The sequence below is a fragment of the Carica papaya genome, chromosome 1 (assembly GCF_054855325.1).
Source record: "Carica papaya isolate Zhongbai chromosome 1, ASM5485532v1, whole genome shotgun sequence".
Lineage (NCBI taxonomy): Eukaryota > Viridiplantae > Streptophyta > Magnoliopsida > Brassicales > Caricaceae > Carica > Carica papaya.
In genome coordinates this window covers 2,681,884-2,705,395 of record NC_142309.1, presented here as the reverse complement: position 1 = coordinate 2,705,395, position 23,512 = coordinate 2,681,884, and the positions used below count along the sequence as shown (strand labels likewise).

Genomic DNA, 23,512 nt, shown 5'->3' with positions numbered 1-23,512 from the left:
CTCTAATAACAACATAAGAAACCCTGAAGGAAAGGGAAGGGGTAAGATCATGTCTCCAGAAAGAGAGTAAAATACACTTTAAGCAGGTCAAAAACCATTGACACTGACTATATTTACCCTCACCTCTTCAATTATATAGATAAACTGAATAAATTTCTGCAACAGAGCTCAAAGCTGCTCCGGTTAGTATAAAAAATTACAGTAAATACATGGGGAAAGAACCTAGCTACCAAAATTTTGAGGTTGAGAAGCAAATTACCCATCTCAAGATGCGGCATCTTTTTCGTTCAAAGATCTGAATGATTACAACAGAATTCGCAATATTTGCAGAGGCCAGGCAGGACGAGAGCTTACTCTAGAACAAAATAGGATCTGCCAGTTTGTTCAGATTAATCAGCACAAGCCTCTTCAACTGATTTTGTACATAAGCCTCTTCAACTGATTTTGTTTGCGAGGACATCTTCAACAATTGAATAGGAACTCTTTCGCATGGCTGTTTATCTACTAGCAGCAAAAATCTCCACTATGTTATTCAGGGGCGATGCTAGTATTGAATTATTCCTCGTATACAACTGATACAACTGGAATTCCTTTGCTGGTAAAACTCGAACATCTGACGTGCAACGTGTCACCTAGCTCAAAATCTTTCTTGCCATTAGCCTGAACAGCAACCATTGTATAATCAAGATACTGAGGTGGACAAACCTTAAGTATCAGCAAGGTAAAATAAAATGAAAAAGACGAGTTTTGACCAACTAATCTTTGAATTAGTGGACTACTAGCAAACTGCTTCAGTTAAAAAAAGGTTTCAGTAAGGTTAAAAAGACCATAAAATATTGGAGAAAAGATGAGGGAAGTAGCAAACTAGAGAGCAATATAAATGCCAAGTACCTCAAATCGATACATTCCACGGATTCCTCCACCCAAATCAAGGACTAACCCACGTGTACGAACTTGATAAACTTTGGCAGTAATCTTCATTCCTATTTTCAGCTTTCTTGCATTCAAAGAAGTATCAAGTTCAGCTTCTTTATCATCCATTTCATTCCCACCGCGTGCTTCAGATGCAAAATTGTACTTATCCTCGCTTTCATCCTCACTTCTGAAGACAGTATCAGATTCCTTTTTTGTTTCCTTCTGAAAGAATGATTTTGGCTTCTTAGATTTTGTTGTTGAAGAGAGACCGGAATTAGAGAAAAGTGAATCATATTCATCATCTTGTGATGAGGAAGTTTTGGATTTGCGAACCCGTTTTGAAATACTAGCAGATTTAGGTTTGGACTTAGAATTCTCACTCACACCATCATCTTTTTCAGCCTCATCACACTCAGCAACACTTCGAATTACTACCGCAGAGGTTGCAGAGACGGGGAGGTTTACCCTAGACGTTTCATTTTTAATATCTGGCAACTCTTCCACGGTCGATTTCTGCTGCTCCTCACCATCAGAGACATCCCCAATTGATGCCCAAACCTTAGGTGCTTCTTTAGGAAGAGGACAGGATTTGTCAAACACATTTTTCATCTCATGTGCCGGTCGTGGTAAGGTTGCTTTACGAGATAGTTTAATGTTACCACGAACATCCTGCCCTATACACATCAGAGAAAGCTGCTGACCAACTGATAACACATCTGAAATTTTGGAGACCTGATGAAAGTATGAAAACAAGATTTATGAGTAAGATCAACCTAACAAATAACCCACAAACAATTACTCCGCATCCCTATAAGAAAATCAGAAAACTATTCAGAAGTAGAAAACTGGCAGAAAACAATCAGTTTCCTCTAGCTGACATTAATCCTTTGGTTGAACATACTGGTTCATGGGAAAGCTCGGATATGTGTAGCAAGCCTTGCTGACCACCATTGAACTCCACAAAAGCACCATATTCTTTAATTGACGTTACAATGCCTTTGTAGATTCCTCCAACTTCAATCTCCCGGCCAACTATAAACTCAACCTGTGAACCAGCATATATTAGTACAGATACCTGAAACAGGACAAATATCAAAAACATTTCCTCTGTACTCTATACCAATCCATTAAACCTTTATCTACAAGCTTTAATTTATCAGTAAAAAGGTGATGATTTAAGCCTCCAGGGAGTATTATGAAGCAGCAAAAGCTTAAATACAAATGCAGAAAGTTACCCTACCCAATACCTGCCAGCATGCTCGGGTCAAATGTTAAAAATAGAGTTATATCTTAAAACAAAAAAAAAAAAGAAAACAAAAACCAAATAATAGTCAAAGACTAATTACATTGAGTGTTGAGAATCCTTCAAAAGCAACAGGAGCAGTAACTACTAAAAGAACCAAGTACCTTATCTTGAACTTTTTCCATTACAGACTGATTCTTAGCAACAATGGTAAGTGTACCATCACCTACAGAGATCCTTGCCCCTGAAAGATAAGAATCATGACACAATTAAAAACTAATAAAGAATTACAGAATCATTTATAATAAAATCACAGCAGGAACCAACATTTTCTAAAATTCATGGAGAAGGGAAAAAATCTGGAGCTACTCGAAGGTATTACAATTGGAAAAAATGGCAACCACATTGAAATCACTCATCTACTATTTGCCGATGACATCTTAATCTTCTGCCAGCCCAATGAGCAATCCCTTTTGGATTTGAGGTGTATTCTTCTCTGCTTTCAGGCAGTTTCCAGCCCGAAAATCAACTTAAATAAGTCTGAATTGGTCGTGTGTGGGGGCAGCACCTCTGGCCAACAATTATCGCAGGTCTTATTATCACAGGTCTTAGGTTGCAAAGTTTCACAATTCCCCATTAAATACTTGGGTGTTCCACTTGGCGCCAAGTACAAGGACAGTAGGAGCTGGGATCCAATCATTGAGCTGTTCCAGAACAGATTATCTAAAGGAGGTGGGCTAACTCTCATCAAGAGCACCCTCTCTAATCTCCCAATATATTACCTCTCCGGTGCTCACAATTCCAGAAAATGTTGCAAGAAAACTTGAATTAATCCAGCATAATTTTCTCTGGGGAGACGATGAAACAGCAAAGAAATATCATCTAGTGTGCTGGGATGAGGCCAAAAAACCAATCAATGAAGGAGGGTTGGGGCTGAGATCTCTAAGTGTGCTTGATAAAGCCCTACTTAGCAAATGGATCTGGCATTTCTGGGATGACAGTAATGGTTTATCGAAGTCTGTCATTGTTTGGAAATGGTTTGGGAGGACATCGACAATCTCTTGTATCTGGTGAAGAGTTCACATGGCATGAGCCTTTGGAAAAGCATTATGCATTATAACAATCTGGTCCTTCACTGCTCTAAATGGATGGCTGGGAATGGTACCAAGGTGAGGTTCTGGGAAGACCTTTGGTGTGGCTCAACTGTGTTAAAGAACAGTTATCCCCTTATTTTTGCTATCTCTAAGGACAAAGATATAACCATTAAGAAAGCTTCTGAAAGCGGCAGATTCAGGAATATTGAAGTCAAAAAGAAATCTGCAGGATTGGGAGATGGAGGAATATGAAAAGTTGCTTCAATCATTAGCAACTTTCCAACTTAGCAACGGAGAAGATAAGCTCAGTTGAAACCTTATGAAAAACCGCAATTTCATGGTTAACTCTCTCTATAATTTCTTGAGTGGCTACAATCGTTCAAACCGGTTGAAATTCCATGCCAGTCTTATAAAGAAAGCTCAAGCTCGTCTTAGGATTGCCTTTTTTGCCTGGGAAGCGGTGAAGGAGCGCATCCTCACCTCGGACAATCTTGTGAGAAGAGGTGTCAGGACGGTCAGATGTTTTCTATGCAAAAGTTGTCTGGAAACATGTAATCATCTTTTGTACTTTGGTGCCCCTACACATATAATCTCTGGACAATGGTTTTTCAGCTGCTGGGCATTTCTTGGATCATGGATGGTTATGTCTCTAACGAAATTCTTGCCTGGAAGGGTTAGTCAGCAGGAGAATACATCTTAGACTTATTCTTACCATTTTCTGGGTTATATGGAAGGAAATGAATAACAGAGCTCTTGATTGGGAAGAGATTGATTTTGTTACTATCAAAGGATAAATGATTTCATTATTTTGGCTCTACTATTTTGGAGCATCCCCTTGATAGTTTTGAAGATTTTGTCTCTATTATAGATATTCTAATTGATCTGTAAATTTTTGCACACGGGGGCGCCCTCTTGACGCCTACATATTAATACATCTTACACTTTTATCTCAAAAAAAGGAACCAACATTTTCTAACAAGAATATGGATACATAATAAGACCTATCATGCGTGATTGAAAATTAGTATACCCTTCATGCACATAGAAAAGTGTGCAATACTTTCTCATCGCACCCTGGATGACAAACTAGAAGTCTTTCAAGTTCGTATAAGGAGAAACTCTTCTTGGGCCATGAGAAGAATATCTTCATTTCTTTTGTTTTTAGTTTTAATGGGAGACAACATGAATACAACTCTGTTTTATTTAGTTACCGGCCATAACAAAGCACAATAGTAATAATTCAAAATACTCAACACGTCATATATAAATAAAAGAAAAAACAGCACCATAAATCAACAATGTAGAATTTCCTGAAATTTCCAAACCTATCAGTAGATGTCATCCACGAGAAGAAATAACAAATGGCACCAAGAATGAACTATGAAAATATAAACTGCTCAATGTCATAAGAAAATAAACAAATGTCATCTTCAGAAGGTGAATCAAATAGTTGAACAAAGTCCAATCCAGGGCAAGAGAAGATATTAACACAATATGACAGCAATCCCATTATTGTACTTGCCTAACCTTAAGCTACTCAGAAAGACAATAAAATCAGAATCCAAGAACCACCACGATACAGTTAACAAAGAGGCTCTTTAAAACTATGATTGGTAGAATAATTCTTCCATCAAAAACTGGCATGTCGGAACTTGAGTAACGTGCATTAATGCTTATATATGACACTTGTACCCAAGAAAATGTACACTTACGAGTTTTATTTCCAAAAAAAAAAAAGATGTACCATATTTTCCTTCCAAAAAAAGCTGAAAAAAATTATTGTATATGTAATTTCTTTTTAATTGCTTGTCAGCCTCTTATAAGCAAATGAATCACCAAAATAAATTTAGAATATCGCAACTTCTTTTTTCAAATAAAAGATAGAAAGTATTATTAACATTGTACCAAAGCAGTACACCTGTATACAATAATTACATGCCAATCAAATAGTTAAAGACATCCCCAAAATCATCTATCTCCCGAACATCATGACCCAATATCATATAACCAAAAGTATGGAGCCAAGTATCCCTAATACTAACAAAATTTTTGTCAATGCCCTCAAAAGCCCTCAAGTTTCTTTCCTTCCAAACCACCCAAAAAAAAGATAGTGGAATTAACCTAGAATATCGTAAACCATGAAACTGGCATTTCAAGCATATAGCTAGAGAGCCTAGCATATTCCAAAACAAAAAACAAACAGATAGACAACCATATGCCAGATAGTTGTGTCCCATCCACAAAACAAGTTTTTCCGATTTCTATATGTTAGGGAATTTTAAAGTTTGAAACCTGTTTGCTCTTCAATTTTCCTTTTGAGAGCACCCATCGGCCCAATCAGTCGGCGAATAGCATCATTGCTGTACTTCAAGGTAACTGCATTGAAGATCATAATTCTTCAGTTAATCAGAAAAGATTTGTCACCTTGGGGAGGGGGAAAGCAAATAGGTTTAATATGATAACTACAATAGATGAGGAGATACCTAACCGCGGGGAATTTCTATCATCTTGAATGCGTGGTGCACTAATCTCTCGTTCCATGTGGTCAAGAATTTGAAGGCGGCCTTTAAAAGCGGGTTCTAAACACTCACAGATTATGTTTAAAGGAATCCCAGCAGGTTTTATATCCAACTGAATTGCCGTGATTCCATTTCGTGTACCAGCAATTTTGAAGTCCATATCTCCCAAGTGGTCTTCCAAGCCCTAGATATATGCAACATACAATCAATGCTTCAACAAAATTTACTAATACTTACAAATCAAAGACAACCAGGTATATTTCAAAAACTGGATAGAGAGGCTAAGACTACCAATTATAAAAAAGATGTTCAGACTGAATGGCCAGAAAAAGTAAGTGCATACTTAGATCATAGAGAAAGCTTGTAACAACTTTAAGGACTCCATCTAAATTCATAAGATAATAGCTGCCAGTCAACTGCAGGCAATAATTAAAAGAAAGCCAAGCCAAATGCTCACCAAAATGTCTGTTAGTATACGATAGTCTTTAATTTCACCAGTTGATGGATCAATATCACTAACAAGACCCACTGAAACACCTGCTACATGTTCTCGTAATGGAATGCCAGCATCCATCAAAGCCATACTGCCTATAAAAAGAATTGTCATGCTATGTGTTCCATTTGTAATTCACATCCTAAATCATATACCATCGACACGATTGAATTTTAAATCATAGAGTATGGCATCTAATATAAGGCACAAAATCTCAATGCTATAAGAAAGCCCAATTTCCTTAAGCAGATAACAAACTTATCAATTTCATAAGTTTCGGCTTACAGTATCAGGCCAAGTAGGGTACCTCCACAAACAGTTGCCATTGATGTTGAACCATCAGAGGCCATGACTTCTGAATTGATACGGACAGTATATGGAAAATCATCTTCAGGAGGTAACACAGCAAGCAGGGCTTTCTCTGCAAGAGTTCCTACAAGAATAAAGAACCAAAAGTGACTTAAAATCATATGCAAATATATATTGATATGCTTGATCTGGACCGTAAACAATTCAATGCCAAGAATGGAACTTAATACATAAGATGTTTGGCTATGTAGGATCCACCACACCTTTTCTTCATGCTTCTGCTAGTTACTTTGATAATTTCAAGGGACATTATGCATCATATGAGAGAAGAATACCAAAGAAATTATACTTTTATTACAACTTGGAATTACAGTGTATTAGTCCAAGTCCTGCCATAGATCTACAAAGAAATATCCATAGGTAGTGATGAAAGAAAGCTTCAGAAGTCAAATTTAGTTCCTTTCTCCTCTTAGATGAAAATTAAGGCTTTGGCTTCAAGCATCCTTATCCCAGTAAGATCCAAGTTCAAAAGGATGTGAGGCCTCTGTTTCAGAAGACTGGATCCAAGTTCAATTATCAGCCAATCTTTGTTAAGGGTCTTCAGACTGTAAAGAAGTTATTGCTTCTTATGTAAAATTGTTTGTTTTCTATATCTTCAAGTTAGCAAGAGAGACAGAGACAGAGACAAAAACAGAAACAGAAGAGGAACAGAGACAGAGACGGAGACGGAGAATTCAAATATAAGCTTTAGATTAAATGCATCCAGCCACAAGAACCTATAACCAGCAGATTTCAACCAGTCTTAGCAATTAACATCATCTATGTCTAAATGGGATCGGCCACATCAACATAAGGTATTAGCAACTAACACTCTTAAATCAAACGTGACTTGTCCAATAATCATGCCATGGTTCTCAAACTCAAACCAACCTAACTTATTAAGCACATTTACCTCATTTAACTAGCCAGTCAAAGCAGTTTAATTATCTAAAAATCAATTTGTTATATATAACCATTTATAAAGTAGGTAATGTCTGTTTAATCGACCAAAAGCATAATTTTTCTTATGGAATCAGAAAATCAACTAAAATCACAATTAATCTATTTACTTATGAAAAAGCAAAACATTATTATAATTTTGAATAATAATAAAAAATACAACCATCACATGTATTAGAATAAAGTATTTAAATAACATAGATTTGAATATAGACATAACATCAATTAATTAACATTTATTTCTCATAATTATTACTACCAACATCATCATCGTAATAAAAAGTTTTCTGATTAAGACACATGCAAATGTATCTCACTTGTTTACCAAATCAAATGGATTTATTAAAACTCATCAGCCCAATTTAACCTAATATTTTTGTTTAAAGAGATGCAGACCATTATGACCCATTTATTCAAAGTCCAACCTTTTTTACCTCATTTTGAAATAAGCCATACAATCCCGCCCTCCTGTCGAATTTTTGCAACTCTATTTCGAAGTAATAAGACAAGCATATACATGTGGTCAGATTGGAACTAAGGAAAAGATAGGAATAGAAAGAAGACCAAATCCTTTGTCTTAAATCCTTAAAGCTTTCCATCGTCCATAAGTTAATGGAAATGCGCTGTATACTCTTAATTTTCAAAATCAATGCAACTATTTAGCCCCCTTTATTTTCTTTCTTCTCCACCAAAGAACCTAAGTGAATAATGGCCTCCATTCCTTCTTTTACTTTCCCTTCTTTCTTACCACCTCCTTCACATCATACAGATTGTAAGTCAACTTATATTGAACTATATCTCAATAACAATATAATAACTTTAGTTATCAGAAAAGAAACAGCTACACAAGTTTGATGTGCATGCAAAAGCCAACTTACTGATAGAATCCAATCACTATAAATTGCATTTATGTCATGCAACAACATATAAGGGTAAACTAGTTTACCATGCCCAACTTCACGCCTGTTCAAGCCAACTCGTTTAGCAACTTCATTAATAGAAAATGGAGGAAAACTATAGTGAAGCATGAAGCGTTTCGTTGAGGGACCAACAAGGGACTCCAAGCGCTGTGCATCTCCTGGTGCACCAAGTGTCACAGTACAAAGAACCTATATAAAATATCAAATAATCAGACTCACAGCAAAACTCATCCAAACATAGAGGAAACTTTTATTTCTGTTCTTGAGAAGTTTTATGCCGAATGGGGCATACTGACCTGAGTATCTCCACGGGAAAAAAGTGACGATCCATGTAATATAGGTAAATGATCAGCTTCACAATATATAGGCCTAACCTCATCAAGACGTCTCCCATCAACTCTAACTCCTTCTGCAATTATCCTTTCTCGAACTACCTGACATTCATATTAGAGTTGATAAATTTTTTGTCTTTAGAGTGTAGATATAAAGTCTGAAACAAATAACAGAGTCTGATGCCTTTTAGTTGATAATTCAGTCACTCAATCTGAAGCTCAGCCAAAGTCAATCATTTCAAATATCATATCCAGTCTCCAAACTATAGCTCTTAGTACTATGAAACATATTATACTGCAAAAATAAATGAATAGCTTGCAGAATTAATAGATAATCAATACATTCAAGGCCCTAAAAGATCGAAAATAACGCATTCAAGATGTTCAAGATAACAATACACATCAATCTAAAAGTTACTCTACAAGATAGGAAAATTTAGTCCAAAATAGCATTTTAAGGGTCAAATTAACAGTGGTGGACAAGAGTAAAGAAATAAGCACAAGAAATGATTTTGCTAAAATCAGTCATCATCAAGAATTATCCCAGAAAGTTTTCCTCTCTGAAAGGAATAGTATCCCAGAAAAAAATAAACCTACTGGAGTCCTATTATGTTTTTTGTTATGCATATCACCTTTTTCCTCACTGTGTCTACTGCCTTAGGTAGAACTCTCAGGCTTTCTTCATCACATTCTTCTTCCAGTTTTCTTTTCACCTCTTGTGCAATCTTATCAAGAGCCTCTCCACGTTCAAACTGGATGCACAAAAATTAAAAAGGTTTAAGATTCATAATATACTAATGAAATGCATTAACCAGACATGCATACACATGCACCCATAAAGAGAACATCCACAGCAAAAAGAAATTTTTTAGAAGTCAAAATTCTGCTGCAAAAGGACAGTCGACATGAACCTTTCCGTATGAAGGATCAGTAAAAACGGCTTCAATAGGTGCTGCAGCCAAGTTACTGACTTTTTCCAACGTTGCACCCGTGACCATGGACAATTTATATTCCTTCTTCTGTTTACCAGCTTTGGCAGCAAGTCTAATTTGAGGTTCAAGGTATTTAACAGCCTGGATGGCCAAAGTAAAAAGATCTTAGAAGACTTCATTAATAATAAGTTATGACAATGAAATTCACAACTCCACTAATAACCTCCGGATGAGCCATTCTTAATGCAGCCTCTAGATCCTTTTCTGAGATCTCACGAGATTGCACATCCATCATCATTGTTTTGTCCCTTGTACAGGCATACACTAAGTTAAGATCACTTAAGCTAAGCTGCATTAAACCCAATCAAAAAGTACAAATCAGAACATGAAAAAGCTAGCAAACTATACTGTAAATTAAGAATAATGTGTAAATACACACATATAGATACATATAAGAGTATACATTTATTCATAGCTAATTCAAATTGAAACTTTGTCCCTACAGGGACTAAATTTGTGAATTGACGTTGAAAGACAAACATAACCTTGTTTACTAGAAAAGAAAAGACAGACATAACTCATTGTCTTACCTCATCCATGGATGGGTTAACAATAAATTGCCCACAAATCCTCCCTATCCGTATAACTCCAATTGGCCCTCCCCAAGGAATATCTGATAACATAAGAGCAGCAGATGTAGCATTAGCTGCCATTACATCTGGATCTTGTTTCCCATCAGAAGAAAGAACACTTGCCATTACCTAAAAACCATTGCAATGGTCACCAAAACATGGGAACAAAAAGAAATGGAAGTGAAAAAAAAAAAAATTATTAGATATTCTCTACCCAGCAGAATCATACCTGGACCTCATGGTAAAATCCAGGAGGAAAGAGTGGCCGTATGGGTCGATCAATGAGTCGACCACATAAAAGCTCACGTTCTTTTGGAGCTCCCTCCCTCCGCATGAATGTATTTGGAATCACACCTTGAGCAAATTGCTTTTCTTGATAATCAACCTAAGTCCCCAAAAACACAAAAACAACAATGTTTACAGAAATGCCAATGTTCCTTTCATGCTCAGAAACCCATCTTCATCCCCAAGAAAACAGTAGTTGTCAATATCATCTTCAGTGCTAGCAATGCAGAAAAGAACTCCCATAATATAGACACACTATAATTGAGAGATACAACCACAAATATTAAAATGATCTCTCTTCCTACAGCAATCATAATCATTGGCACAGTAGGAAGACTCTCATTACTATAAACTTTAATTGCCATGCTTTGCAGCATGTGTACATGAACCTTTCAATCTGCTACTCATAAACAAATTTCATCGCTAGTCTATATAAAGTCGTTCGTGTAGGCAAAACCCACCATGAAAACTCTACCCATACATTTTCAAACTCTAGCAAACTTTTCACAACCCTAACACCATATAAGAACAATTTGTCAATGATCTCTCTATTCGACATTGTCAAATGGGTCGCCTGCACTGAGCATATCATGAACTTGGAAAAGAAAACACACCCACCACATAAGTCAGTAAAAATTTCCCCTTCAAGCAAACAGCAACGAAATAATAATATACCAAGCACACACCCGTGTTTCAATAGTCACCAAGCAGGCAATGTTAGGAAATATAATACATGCACGGAGAGAGAGAGAGAGATTAAACGTATGGATACGAGGAGGAGGAAAAGGAAAGTACAGTGAGGGGAAGAAAATCACGAGCTGCATCGCCTTTAGCAGAAGATACAGTGGACAACACTTTCGTCTCCTCCATGCCCACAACAACCGCGCCATTGGCGAATCGAGCGATCTTGCCCGTTTCGAATGTGATCAGGCGCGATCCTATCTCGAACTCCTCTTTAAAGGACTCGAGGACCTTAGTTCCGGCGACGGGCGGGCACGAGTCCGAAGACGCGAACCCGAGCCTGCCGCTGCAAATGGTGCGAAACCCGAGAGCTCGCCATGTGAGGAAGTGTGGAAAAGACACTAGAAGAGGATTTGCTCTTGCTCTGCTAGCTATTGCGGACATTGAGCGAGCAAACGAGGGAGGAAGGGAGACGATGATGCGGGGTTAGGGTTTAAGAGTTGCAGAGGGTTTAGCGCCGACTTCCAAGCCGGAAGGAGTAAAGCGGCTAATGCTACTCGCTAGTTGAAGGAACTAACGTGTCCTCAAAATAAATTATTTTTTATATAAATTTTACAAAATTATGTGAATTAAAAAAAAAAAAGGTTCCGAATTAACAATAAATATAAAATATGACCTTTTAAATTTTATATAATAACAAGCTTAAGTACATTATTTAATATTTAATTATTTTGTTTACTTTAGTTTGTAGCTAATTTATTATTCAATTTTGGAAAATTAAATTAATGTATAAAATCCTCTAAAAAATATTATATTCCCAATATTTTCCTCACAATGCATGTACGGAAAAGATATTGACAAGAGTAGTGTCAATATCAAAATTTGTACAGAAGCTATGAGCTCATTATATGATGTATCCATCAAATGATGTTGATCTTGGTCATAAGATGTTAGTTCATATTTTTAGACCTTTATGGCAATATGACAATGGCCTTTTTGTGCGTTGGATTGATATTCCATTATCATACTGTACGCGGTATGGGGACGATCGGGTTAATTGTCAAATATTGATACTAGGTTCACGAGTAGATGGATATCCCTATACATTCTTATTGGTATCAGTAAGTAAGTTAAAATGAATAATTACTGATTTTATACACGAAATTAAAATGTCACTTAGTTATTTATCTTCGTAGGTTGTTTTCGGAAAAACTCGTAATAGTAAGTATGAAATACAACGTTTTATAGTTAAATGTATTTGCTTAAATTAATAGTTCCATTATTTATTTTGTGATTTTTACCTATATTTGATTTTTCGTATAAGTGATTAGTGTGATATTCTTACTAAATTAGTGTAGCTTACCCTTTTATTAATAATTACAAATCAATAAAACCAAGATATAGATTCATATCAGCATAATGATTATGAGTAATTTACTTTCCGGACTCATTTTAAGTGCTAGTGAATGTTAACTCCTGTGATATCTATTTATTTATTTTTAATTACCGTTTGTTTTTTTTACAAATAAATGTAGGAAAGATATTATCGTAATCCTATTGAGCATTCTAATTTACTATATAAGAAATGTAAACTCTGATATTATTGCTCACTTCCGCATTAAAAATAATAAATTTATTTTCTTTAAATTTCAAACTTTACAAAAAATATATCATTATCTAATTTGAATGAAAAAAGATTTCAATGGGCAATGATTAATATTCTTTTTACCATTAAAATAAAAGAAAAATTCAAAATTATGGGCAAATAAACTGATTTTATTTTTTAGATTGGTACCATTTACTTTCTTTTTTCTTGAAAAATAAACCCACTTCCGAAGAAAATCCTGTGTGGTTACCCACATCCAAGTTGGTAAAAAACCTCCACACTGGTAAAAGCCTCCATTTTCAGTTCATTTCCAACCGTTGGATTAAGATTATCAAAATCCCAGTCCATGATGAGATTATATTTTAGGCCCAAACTCTACGTTTGGTAACACGATAACAGATCCTCCATTTCCGTGCTAAAAGTCCCCAGGCATATAAACCCCGCCGTCAAGCCGGCTTCAAAACGCAGTCTCTCTCTTCCTAAAACGAACAACAGCTCGAATGTTAAGAGCTGGACTCCGATTAGGCACCATGTCCGCTTCTGCCATGGTGTCATATTCGTCGTCAACATCGTCATCACTTTCACTTGCCCGGAAAAGCCCTAAGTCGCTTTTCCCTTCGAATTCCAATCTCTACAATGGAGTTTCGAACAGTCGTGTCACTTTCTCCACTCCATTCGTCCGTGCTGTTACGCTTCGATGCCTCGCGTCTTCGAGTGGCTTTGACAGAGTGAAAGTTCAGAATCCTGTCGTTGAAATGGATGGTAAAGTTATCTTTTCCAGAACATATATATATTCAGTTTAATTGTGTGCGAGTTTATTGCTCGGGCTTTATTATTCAGAATTGATGATAAAATGGAGGAAAATGAACGTGCACGTGAATCATTTTGCGATGTCGTGTATTAGTTTATGCTGTTATTTCATGTAACACTTCATTGTAGAGAAGCATATTGTTCAGTTAAACTTTGTTAGTGAAAAAGATCACCGTCTGTTTTGGTTCTGAATATTAATGATTAGGATTTATTATCTATTTATTATCTGATTCTAGTGTTATTCTCTAGGGATCGATACTGTGAAAAAATTGATTGTTTCTTCTAGGAACTTATATTCATGTTGGCGATGCGCAATTAGAGGTTGAAGGAATGAAATGAGTTTTTCTATTGGAATTTTGTGGGTGTAGTTTTGGTTTTTCATCAATTGCAGTCCAGATTTGTTGAGAACATTGCTTTACCTTCGGAATCCAGCGAGTCATGTCGTGGAATTTTATGTTTTGATTTTATTCCCTGCCTGTACTTGTGGGGCCCACAATAAACCGGGATGGATTTTTTCTGATCCTTTCCTTTTTTTGGCAACTAGGTGATGAGATGACAAGGATCATTTGGACAATGATAAAGGATAAAGTATGAATACAGACTTTGCAATGATTCTCTATCTTTCTCTCTCTCCCGTACTGTGTTTCATATCTTTAAATTTTTCAAGGCTTTTAATTTGTCTTAACAGGGTTGAATGTTTATTTAATTGCAGCTTATATTTCCTCATCTAGATTTGGACATAAAATATTTTGATTTAGGGATACTGAACCGTGATGCAACTGACGACAAAGTGACTGTAGAAAGTGCTGAAGCAGCTCTTAAGTAAGTCGTGAGAGAAAAAATGTCTGGTTCATTAAGGTTCCATCATTTCATTTGTATCTAAGTTCTGGCGTTGGCGTGCATAAGATTATGATGGACATCCCAAATAGGAAAACATATTCACGAGGTAGTTGTAAGTCAAGGACATGACCGTAAATCATCGATTAACAACAATCAATTGGGAATGACTATGACTGTAATTCTATACATACTATATCATTTGAAGATCCTAGTGAAGATAATTATTAAGTACCTGAATGAAGCTGGAATAGTTTTACTCACGACAAAAAAGGGAAATAAAATGGGTTGAAAGTTTGAACTCCTTAAGAATGTAGTTTTTTTTTCCATATAAGTGTAGCATCTGAAGGGATATGCTATTCAGTTTTAACCATTTCTATTGCAGGTATAACGTTGCCATTAAATGTGCCACCATAACTCCTGGTTAGTTATTCTTTTCATTTTCAAATGTTGCAGAGCCATAGTATTCTGGGAATCATAAACCTGTAAAATATGCTGAAGATTGATGTATCTAGTCCATAGAAAGTGTATAGCATGTGGCCCAGCAGCTTCTTGTAATATTCTCTTGTAATCCATAAACATTAGTACTGTAATTGCAGATGAGACCAGAGTGAAGGAGTTTGCCCTGAAGTCTATGTGGAGGAGTCCAAATGGCACGATCAGGAACATTCTAAATGGTATGTTATTAGCAGAAAAGCAGCACCCTCTTTGTGCTTTGTGCATAATGATTTTTAATATAAAAGAAGTATGGTTCTTTCAAAAAATATATATAGATATATATATATATATATGTATATATAAAAGAAGTATGGTTGGCATTCTTTATCTGAAAGGATTTTCAATTTTGATTGTCTGGAATCCACTTTTTTAGCCTTAACCTTTGTACAAATGTTGGATGATGCAGTTAGAATGGAATAGAAGAACTTTTGAAATGGGGGATGGTTGCATTCAAATTGTTAACTATAGATGGCTCCCCATTTTGGGCATTTGGTTCAATGTTGATATTTTAGTAGACCATCTGGAACTTTTTGGTTCTTGTGGACAAATCTAATTGTAAATGATCTGTCTCTTCTTGTTCTCTGCATCATCTATTATGTGTTTTAATGTCTTTTTTGTTTTCTTCTTTGCTATAGGAAAAGAAGTGTCTTTAACGTGAATCTGTAATGAAGAAGTTGGTCTTATGTAATAGGCTTAGCTGCTAGTTTTGGATTTTCTCGTTTTCATCAAGGCATCTACTAAATTTCATTTGTTTCCTGGGGGAGGAAAAAGAAGTTGTCTCTCTTGGGTACACTTCTTAGAAACTGTCTGGACTGCATATCAATATCAATGAGAAGTAGCATTGTTTCCTTCTTTCTGCCGATTGAAATTTTATTAGCGGGTCCTGTTTGGGCACATATTTAACGACCATATCCATTTATGATTCTGTTTGCATAGTTTACTCGTTGGTAAGGACATGAAATTCAACTTTCTGGCTCTCATGCTTGTCTACACTATCTTGTGACTGTCTTTTCATTGGATTTGTTACATTTTTCACATGCATTTTAATGAAAACATTGATTTGCAGGGACTGTTTTTCGTGAACCTATCTTATGCCATAATATTCCAAGAATTGTACCTGGTAATATTTTCTCCTTTGCAAAATGTGAATGTTGGAGAAACACTGTTAACTGTCATTTAAAATTTACTATTGAATTTAAACAGGTTGGAAGAAGCCCATATGTATTGGTAGGCATGCCTTTGGTGATCAGTACCGTGCAACAGATACAATTATTAAAGGGCCAGGAAAGCTTAAAGTGGTTTTTGGTAAGCTGATTCAGTTATTCCTCCCTAAAAATTGGAGTAGAGAGGATTTCTCCTTGTACATCTTTTACTCAACTCAGTTCTATGTGGTTTCTTTTATTCAGTCCCAGAAGATGGACAGACCCCTGTGGAACTTGATGTGTATAACTTTAGAGGCCCAGGTGTAGCACTTGCTATGTACAATGTTGATGAGGTTCGTCTTGTGTTTAATGGCTTTCTCCTGGATGGGCATTTGTCGATTAACTACAATGATAATCCTTGTGTCTGCAGTCTATTCGAGCTTTTGCTGAGTCATCAATGACATTGGCATTTGCAAAGAAGTGGCCACTTTATCTGAGCACCAAAAATACAATTCTTAAAAAATATGATGGCAGGTAATTGATTTCTCTTTTCTAGTAGCTGCTTTGGTTTGGATATTCCTTGTTTAAATGAAGTAACCTTTACTCCCCATTTTGTGGACAAATAAGCTTGATGCTCAATTTGGTGGACTATCACAGGTTTAAGGACATATTTCAAGAGGTCTATCAGGAGAAATGGAAGCATAAGTTTGAAGAACATTCAATATGGTTGTTCTTTTCTTTCCTATTTATAGGACACATATCTTCTTGTCTGTGTCACCATGTTTTCATTCCCTAGATTCTTATATTATGTGGTGCTCAGGTATGAGCATCGGCTAATTGATGATATGGTGGCATATGCTCTAAAAAGTGAAGGTGGATATGTTTGGGCATGTAAGAATTATGATGGAGATGTCCAGAGTGATTTACTTGCTCAAGGTGCTGTTAATTTATTCTAACTTTTTTGGAGTTAGTTCAGATATTTGGGCATTTTTTTTTTGTATTTATGTTTAGCTTCCTGGTATTAGTGGTCAGGGTACAGGGAGAAAGGAGTGAAAGTGGAAATGCGAGTATTTTTTTCCTTCTAGCTTTCTATGAATTTTTTGTGGATGATAGGGCATTTTCAAATGTTGGTTACCTAGTAGATCTTTCTTTGACTAGTGCAGTACTTTTGCAAACTTATTTAGTCATTATGTTGTCTGAAACTTTGTTTTGTTTAATGCAGGATTTGGTTCTCTGGGCCTCATGACTTCTGTCTTGGTATTTATATGATGCTTATCAACTCAATGAGCATGTGCTTTACTTTGACTCCTGGACCATGATAGCTATTTGTTGTGCAGCTGTCCTCTGATGGGAAAACGTTAGAAGCTGAAGCAGCTCATGGTACCGTAACTCGACATTTCCGACTGCATCAGAAGGGACAAGAAACCAGCACTAACAGCATTGCTTCCATATTTGCATGGACACGTGGCCTAGAACACAGGTTAGTTTTAAATTGAGTCCATTTGTAAATTTATTTTGTTGCAATCCACTATCAGATATTTTGATTCTGACTTTTTGATTGTTTTATTTTATACAAAAAATGGAAAATTGGGTATCCTCCAAAAACAGAAGAAAGAAAATGGAGAAAAACTACCTAAATTGTAGAAAAAGTAGCCGGCCAACATCTCTGCAAAACTGAGAGAAATATTCTTATTTTCACAGATGAATAAGTATTTTAGGTATTCTAATTTTTGAAGATCTTAAAGTCTGCATGTTTGGTTCTCAATACAATATTTTGAAAACAAGAGAAGAATATAATTTTGGTACATGAGCAGTGAGCATATTAGCACTCATATCAAGTATTGTTCTTTTCACTTACGTAGACGAGCTATCCTTTTTACAGATGCTGGACATTTATTTTCATTGCATTTGTTTTTATGTGATACATTTTCTTTGTATTCTCCAATGATTTTCTCTGTACTTATTTTGACCTGATCCTTTTTCTTTTCTTGGTTTTCCCTCAAGGGCAAAACTGGATAAGAATGAAAGGCTGCTAGATTTTGTTCACAAGTTGGAGGCTGCATGCATTGAGACTGTTGAGGCAGGGAAAATGACAAAGGATCTGGCTATTTTAATCCATGGACACAAGTACGTAAATTTTTCCATGTATTATTTAGGCAAAATATCCTCTCTTAATAACAGTTATCTTTCCTGCTGCCACTTGTTGCTGTTTTGTCCGGCTGTCCGGTTTTTGTGGTCAATGATCGATGGTTTGCTGGGTGTGAGTTGGGTTAGGGCTGGGTCGATTAGCGAGGAGATTTGGGCATGAGAAACATGTTAGTTTAATTCCTTTAACTATTTTTTGAGTTATCTGGAAAGAGAGGAATAGCAGAACCTTTAAGGGTATAAAAAGTGACATGGTTAAGATTAGAGAGAGATGGTTTCATTTGTTTGGATCTTTATTGATGGGGCATGACTTGTATGGGGTGGAAGATTTTGGGTATGTGATTGATTGTCTTACTAACATGTAAGTCTTTTTGTACATGGGTTGCACCTCCTTGGTGCATTGATTATACCATTCACACTTTTTATCTCAAAAAAAAAAAACAGCAATCTTTGATAAATTGTTTTAAGAGTTGAGGTATAAAAAAAGATGAATCCTGAGCAGAAGAAATCCTAATATTCAAATTAAGCATGAAACTTTTGGAGAACGAATGTCAGAAAGTTTAGAATGTGGTCCAGTTGAGCATCTTGATTATCTGGAAAGTGCATGTCAGATTAACTTGAATCAAATATCGAGGCTGCCTTGGAGGGCATGTAACCTGTGTAGAAACTTGTGGCCATGTTAAGTGTAACACCCTTAGGTGTTTTATGACACACATCATATTCAAACTCCTTACTCATGAATTCATCCAAACCAAACATTTCCTGTGCATTTCAATCATTGAGTTTGTCTAACTAAATCTTCACAACTCGTTTTACAATTCAATCATGTCAAGGTAACAAATAAAAAAGACTCAGGAAAAGTTTCTATTTACTATAGAGACATAAAGTAAATGGATATCTAGTATAATCTAGCATGCATTCGTCTTCCTATTGACTCGCTTCCCCTAGGTATGGTCCTACTGGCTGGGGTTTTGATTCTGTCTCTCGTTTTACTACATCTGCAAATGACATACAGTGAGCATACTTTAATTCAGTAAAATAAATTCAAAACTCAAATAAGGTATGAAAATACATTTGAAACTCTAATTCGGTGCTAAGTCTACCCTACATACTAATGTCCCTCTCGCCACTCCCTCTCTTTCTAACCTTACCCTACCACTTCTTGTTTTACTCTACAACCAGCCTGAGCCCTTGTCAACATTTTCACCACCTGTCAACCCACTCTTCCATATACTTACTAGACACCTATTGCGCTTACCGAATCCTTACACCGACTCCTTCCTTCCTCCACACATTAAGAGGACCCTTAATATTTCATTTTACCTAAGACTCTCACACCACAAATGGCATTCCTATAATAGCATAATCCAAAATAGAAACATAATATCTACCTTGTACACATAACGGCCTTTGCTTGGCCACATATACACCTAATCTAGTCCTAGTTATGCCCCAAAGCCACCCACACACATATACCCCCAACCACTACACTGCCACCAACTATCAAACGCTCCTCTGACACTAGTTGGCCATACACGCTCACTCATCGGCCTTAATTTAGCCACACACACATTCTCACTGGCCTTAGTCAGCCACATACACACCCGCATCGGCCTTAATTTCTGCCACACCACCATTGGCTTCACTCAGCCACACACGCACTAGCTATTCGGCCACACACACACATTAGCCTTCACTCGGCCACACACACACACATTAGCCTTCACTCGGCCACACACACACTAGCAGTAATATACCCTACACTGCTCACATAGAACATCACCGCAAAATACACACTACACGCGCACCTACCGGCCTCGGTTCGGCCATACACACCATCATACACTAGCACCAGTATCGGCGCCACAACCTCCCTCTCTACCGTTGTCAATATCGGCGCACCAGTGTTCACCTCCACCAGTACCAATATCGGCACCTCACCAGCAAAATCGCCCCCAAATCTCGCTATACAACTCAGCCTAACTCCATTTTGGTCGACTCCCTTCTTTCTCCCTCACTTTCACTCGGTTCACTTACCATTCCTCATCTCTCAACTTCCTCACAACTCGAAATCATCCATTTAGACAACCTGAACATAAATCCAAACCATATCGCCATAACAACGTCTGAGTATTCGAATTTATTTACCTCTAGCCTCCATCTTCTCCTAGCTCGGTAAAATCCTCTTCGCTCATACGCTTCTTCAACCTCAGCTATCGATCTCTCCTTCAACTTCTTCACTCTCCTTTCTTCCCTGTTGACCGGCCTCTCCCTCTTTTCCCCCTTTTTCTGTTTTTCTTTTCTTTTTTTGTTCTTCTACTCTCTCTTTATATACTCCCCTCCCCATCAAATCCTAACCGTTCATCCTAGCCCTCTAATCCTCACCACTCATTTGTTTGACATTCCCCCACTTTGACCCTACTAAAGCATTACATTAAGTGCCTTGAACCAGCTTGTCGAAAGTAGATAATGAAAATCAGCATTTTGCAACCTTACAACTAAAGACAAAACTCAGGTGCTTCATTACCTGCTTTGGTGGTCTACTTTTACTGGTTGAGCCATCCAGAATCACCCATCAGCATCCACAGTAATTCTGGCCACTGGCCAGCTCCAATGTCTGAAAAGTGCCTTTCTGCACCTTAGGGGCAAGGGTTCAGTTCCTAGGTTGAGTTGTTGCTGTAATCTGCTGTTGATACTCCTACTAAGTTACATGTACCAAAAAGTGCCTTCCATTCACAACTTCTATTGTGATTGCGGTGAGGATATTTATTAGTTCATAGTTACTGAGATGTTTCTGCCATTTGCAGGGTAACAAGGGACTTGTACTTGAATACCGAAGAATTTATTGATGCTGTTGCTTCAAATCTTCAATCGAAACTTAGGGAGCCTGCAAATGTGTAAGTAGACACTTACTTTCATCACGGCTAAAATTCAAGGGTTTTGGAGGATGAAAAAGATTTTTTGGAGACACGTGCTATCCCCACTGATAGGTTTTATCTTGTTGAATTAAATAAATCTCAATTAGATTTATACGTCTACTAGAGCTGCCGATTAAGGCCATTTGCCATGTAACACGGGGAACTTTAAATCCTCAAAGAACGTGACCCATTTTTACATGCTGGACGTGTTTAGTTTAGACTAGAACTAGTTCCAGTATCTCCTAATGGTCTGTATTTAGTTCATGATATTGCAAATAAATCATGCCTTATTTCTTTTGTGGTGTTCGGTGCATTTGAGAAGACTCTTACCAGTGCGTCATATAGTAGAATTTATTTGTAGTCTTGAGAATTGATGTTATGTACACATGCAGAAAGAGATATACACACACACACACACAGGTTTTAGAAATTTAGCACGACTTGATTAGGTGTCTCAGCAATGTCTTAGGCCAAAAAGTTTATATTTGGTGTCCAGTAACTTACAGCTCTTATGGGTTTGGATGCTGTAGTACCCTTTTGGCTTGATGCTCTAGTCTTAGAAGTGTGTTTGGTTATGGTTTTGTATTTTGGCAAACCAGCTTATATGTTACTAGGTTGGTTAGCTTTTTTCTTTGTTAAATTAGCTTATAAATTGGTTTAAAAAAAGTCATTTATGAGTATTTTAGTTTATAAACTAATGGCTTTATAAGCCTCCTAAAAAAGTCAATGTATTTGCCTTGCCTTTTTTTCCCCACTTACAAGCCGTAACATTTAATTTCTAAGGATTTCTTTTGTTACTGTTTGTATAGAATTTATAAGTTGAACAAAATACGTTGAAACCAAACATATTATCTTATTTTTAAAAAGTATGAATTGTATTTGTAAGCTTAGAAAAAGTCTGAGTCAGACGCATATTATATACACAGGATTTTAAATTATGCTTGTACATTTTATGTATGAAGTAATTTTCTGTTATTTGCGTCTAACATCAGAAGAAATAAAAATTTATCAATGTAAATTTTATTTAGGATGTTTTTCTTTTTAGCTATTTAGTATTTCATAAAGTAAAATATTATTAATTACTCATTATACAAGATATATGTTATTTATATTGCTTTGTTATCTTCTTAATTAAAGATTTTATATGTATTCTTTAAGTATAACTTTTTATTAACTTACAGTCACTTGATTGACATTATATGTATAAATGTCAATAAATTCTATTGAAATTGATAAAGCTACTTATTGGGAAGACACGAATCTTAGGATTACTTACCCTTTAATTTTCTCAAAAAAAGTTACCTTTTAATTAATGAAATTATATATATATATATAGATATTGAGTTGTATTTTTCTTTTTAAAAAATAACAAATTCAATGTACTAATAATTACAGACGTAAAAAAGAAGAAAGGAATATCCGAAATCATATGATAATTTACCCTTTAATTGTCCCAAAAAATGTTACCCCTTAATTAATAAAAACACCGTGCACAATAAAAGTTAAGAGAAACGAGTTATTTACAGCTATAACGAATGATTTATCATTTTTCCCCCCCTTGAGAAAAGATTTATCTTTTAATTAATTAATTCTTTTTTTTTGGGATAATTATCCTCTTAGGCTTAATGGAAGATTCAGCAAACTAATTCTCAGTTTTTGTTAAATAACTTGTAATTTTTTTTTTTGTTCTGTAATTAAATCGATTATCTGTTGCTTTCTTATCTTCATCTATAAGATTCAATTCATCTTTTCATAAAAACTTCTTGCTTAAGGAAATAGCCATTGGTCTCCCTAAAAAGAGGAAAGAACTTTGAATGTCAACTTTTTTTTTTTTTTTGTTTTAAATTAGAAAAAGCAAATTATGAAGAGTTTATAAGTTTTAGGCTTAATTACGGTAGACGTTATTAATTTTAAAAAATTAAAATAAATTATTAAATTAGTCTCTCAAGTCTGAAATTTATTATAATTTAATTTATACTTTCTTTTTATTATAATTTAATCCTTAATTAATTTAATTAACAAAATTTGTTAAAATTATTAATTTGATCTATCTTTTAAAACGTTTAAAATATAATTTAATTATTTTAATTTTTTATTTTTTAAAAATATTAATAATTAGATTATAACAAGTGTCATATTTTAAATATTAATTTAATATTTCACCCAAAAAATTATCATCTATCATATTTTTTGAGAAAAGCA

The 23,512-nt window shown here is 35.7% G+C and overlaps 2 protein-coding genes across 2 annotated transcripts; one reads left to right on the top strand and one right to left on the bottom strand.

Annotated features, from left to right (window-relative positions):
• Positions 1–54: 54 nt before the first annotated feature.
• Positions 55–11,923, bottom strand: LOC110810195 (polyribonucleotide nucleotidyltransferase). Its single transcript, XM_088213973.1, has 16 exons — positions 11,469–11,923; positions 10,618–10,773; positions 10,347–10,517; positions 9,980–10,105; positions 9,736–9,897; positions 9,457–9,576; positions 8,789–8,926; positions 8,519–8,681; positions 6,572–6,697; positions 6,229–6,359; positions 5,736–5,955; positions 5,545–5,628; positions 2,323–2,402; positions 1,817–1,960; positions 892–1,647; positions 55–660 (listed from the first exon to the last, which is right to left on the bottom strand). The coding sequence occupies exons 1-16, from the start codon at positions 11,796–11,798 to the stop codon at positions 556–558; spliced, it is 3,012 nt and encodes a 1,003-aa protein (XP_088070099.1). The 5' UTR covers positions 11,799–11,923; the 3' UTR covers positions 55–555.
• A 1,474-nt stretch (positions 11,924–13,397) lies between these two features.
• On the top strand, positions 13,398–21,604 carry LOC110810245 (Isocitrate/isopropylmalate dehydrogenase family protein). Its single transcript, XM_022036344.2, has 15 exons — positions 13,398–13,722; positions 14,315–14,358; positions 14,483–14,592; positions 14,993–15,030; positions 15,207–15,284; positions 16,172–16,225; positions 16,309–16,410; positions 16,512–16,600; positions 16,678–16,781; positions 16,905–16,973; positions 17,068–17,183; positions 17,470–17,504; positions 17,585–17,727; positions 18,252–18,374; positions 21,200–21,604. The coding sequence occupies exons 1-15, from the start codon at positions 13,461–13,463 to the stop codon at positions 21,291–21,293; spliced, it is 1,461 nt and encodes a 486-aa protein (XP_021892036.2). The 5' UTR covers positions 13,398–13,460; the 3' UTR covers positions 21,294–21,604.
• Positions 21,605–23,512: the final 1,908 nt, after the last annotated feature.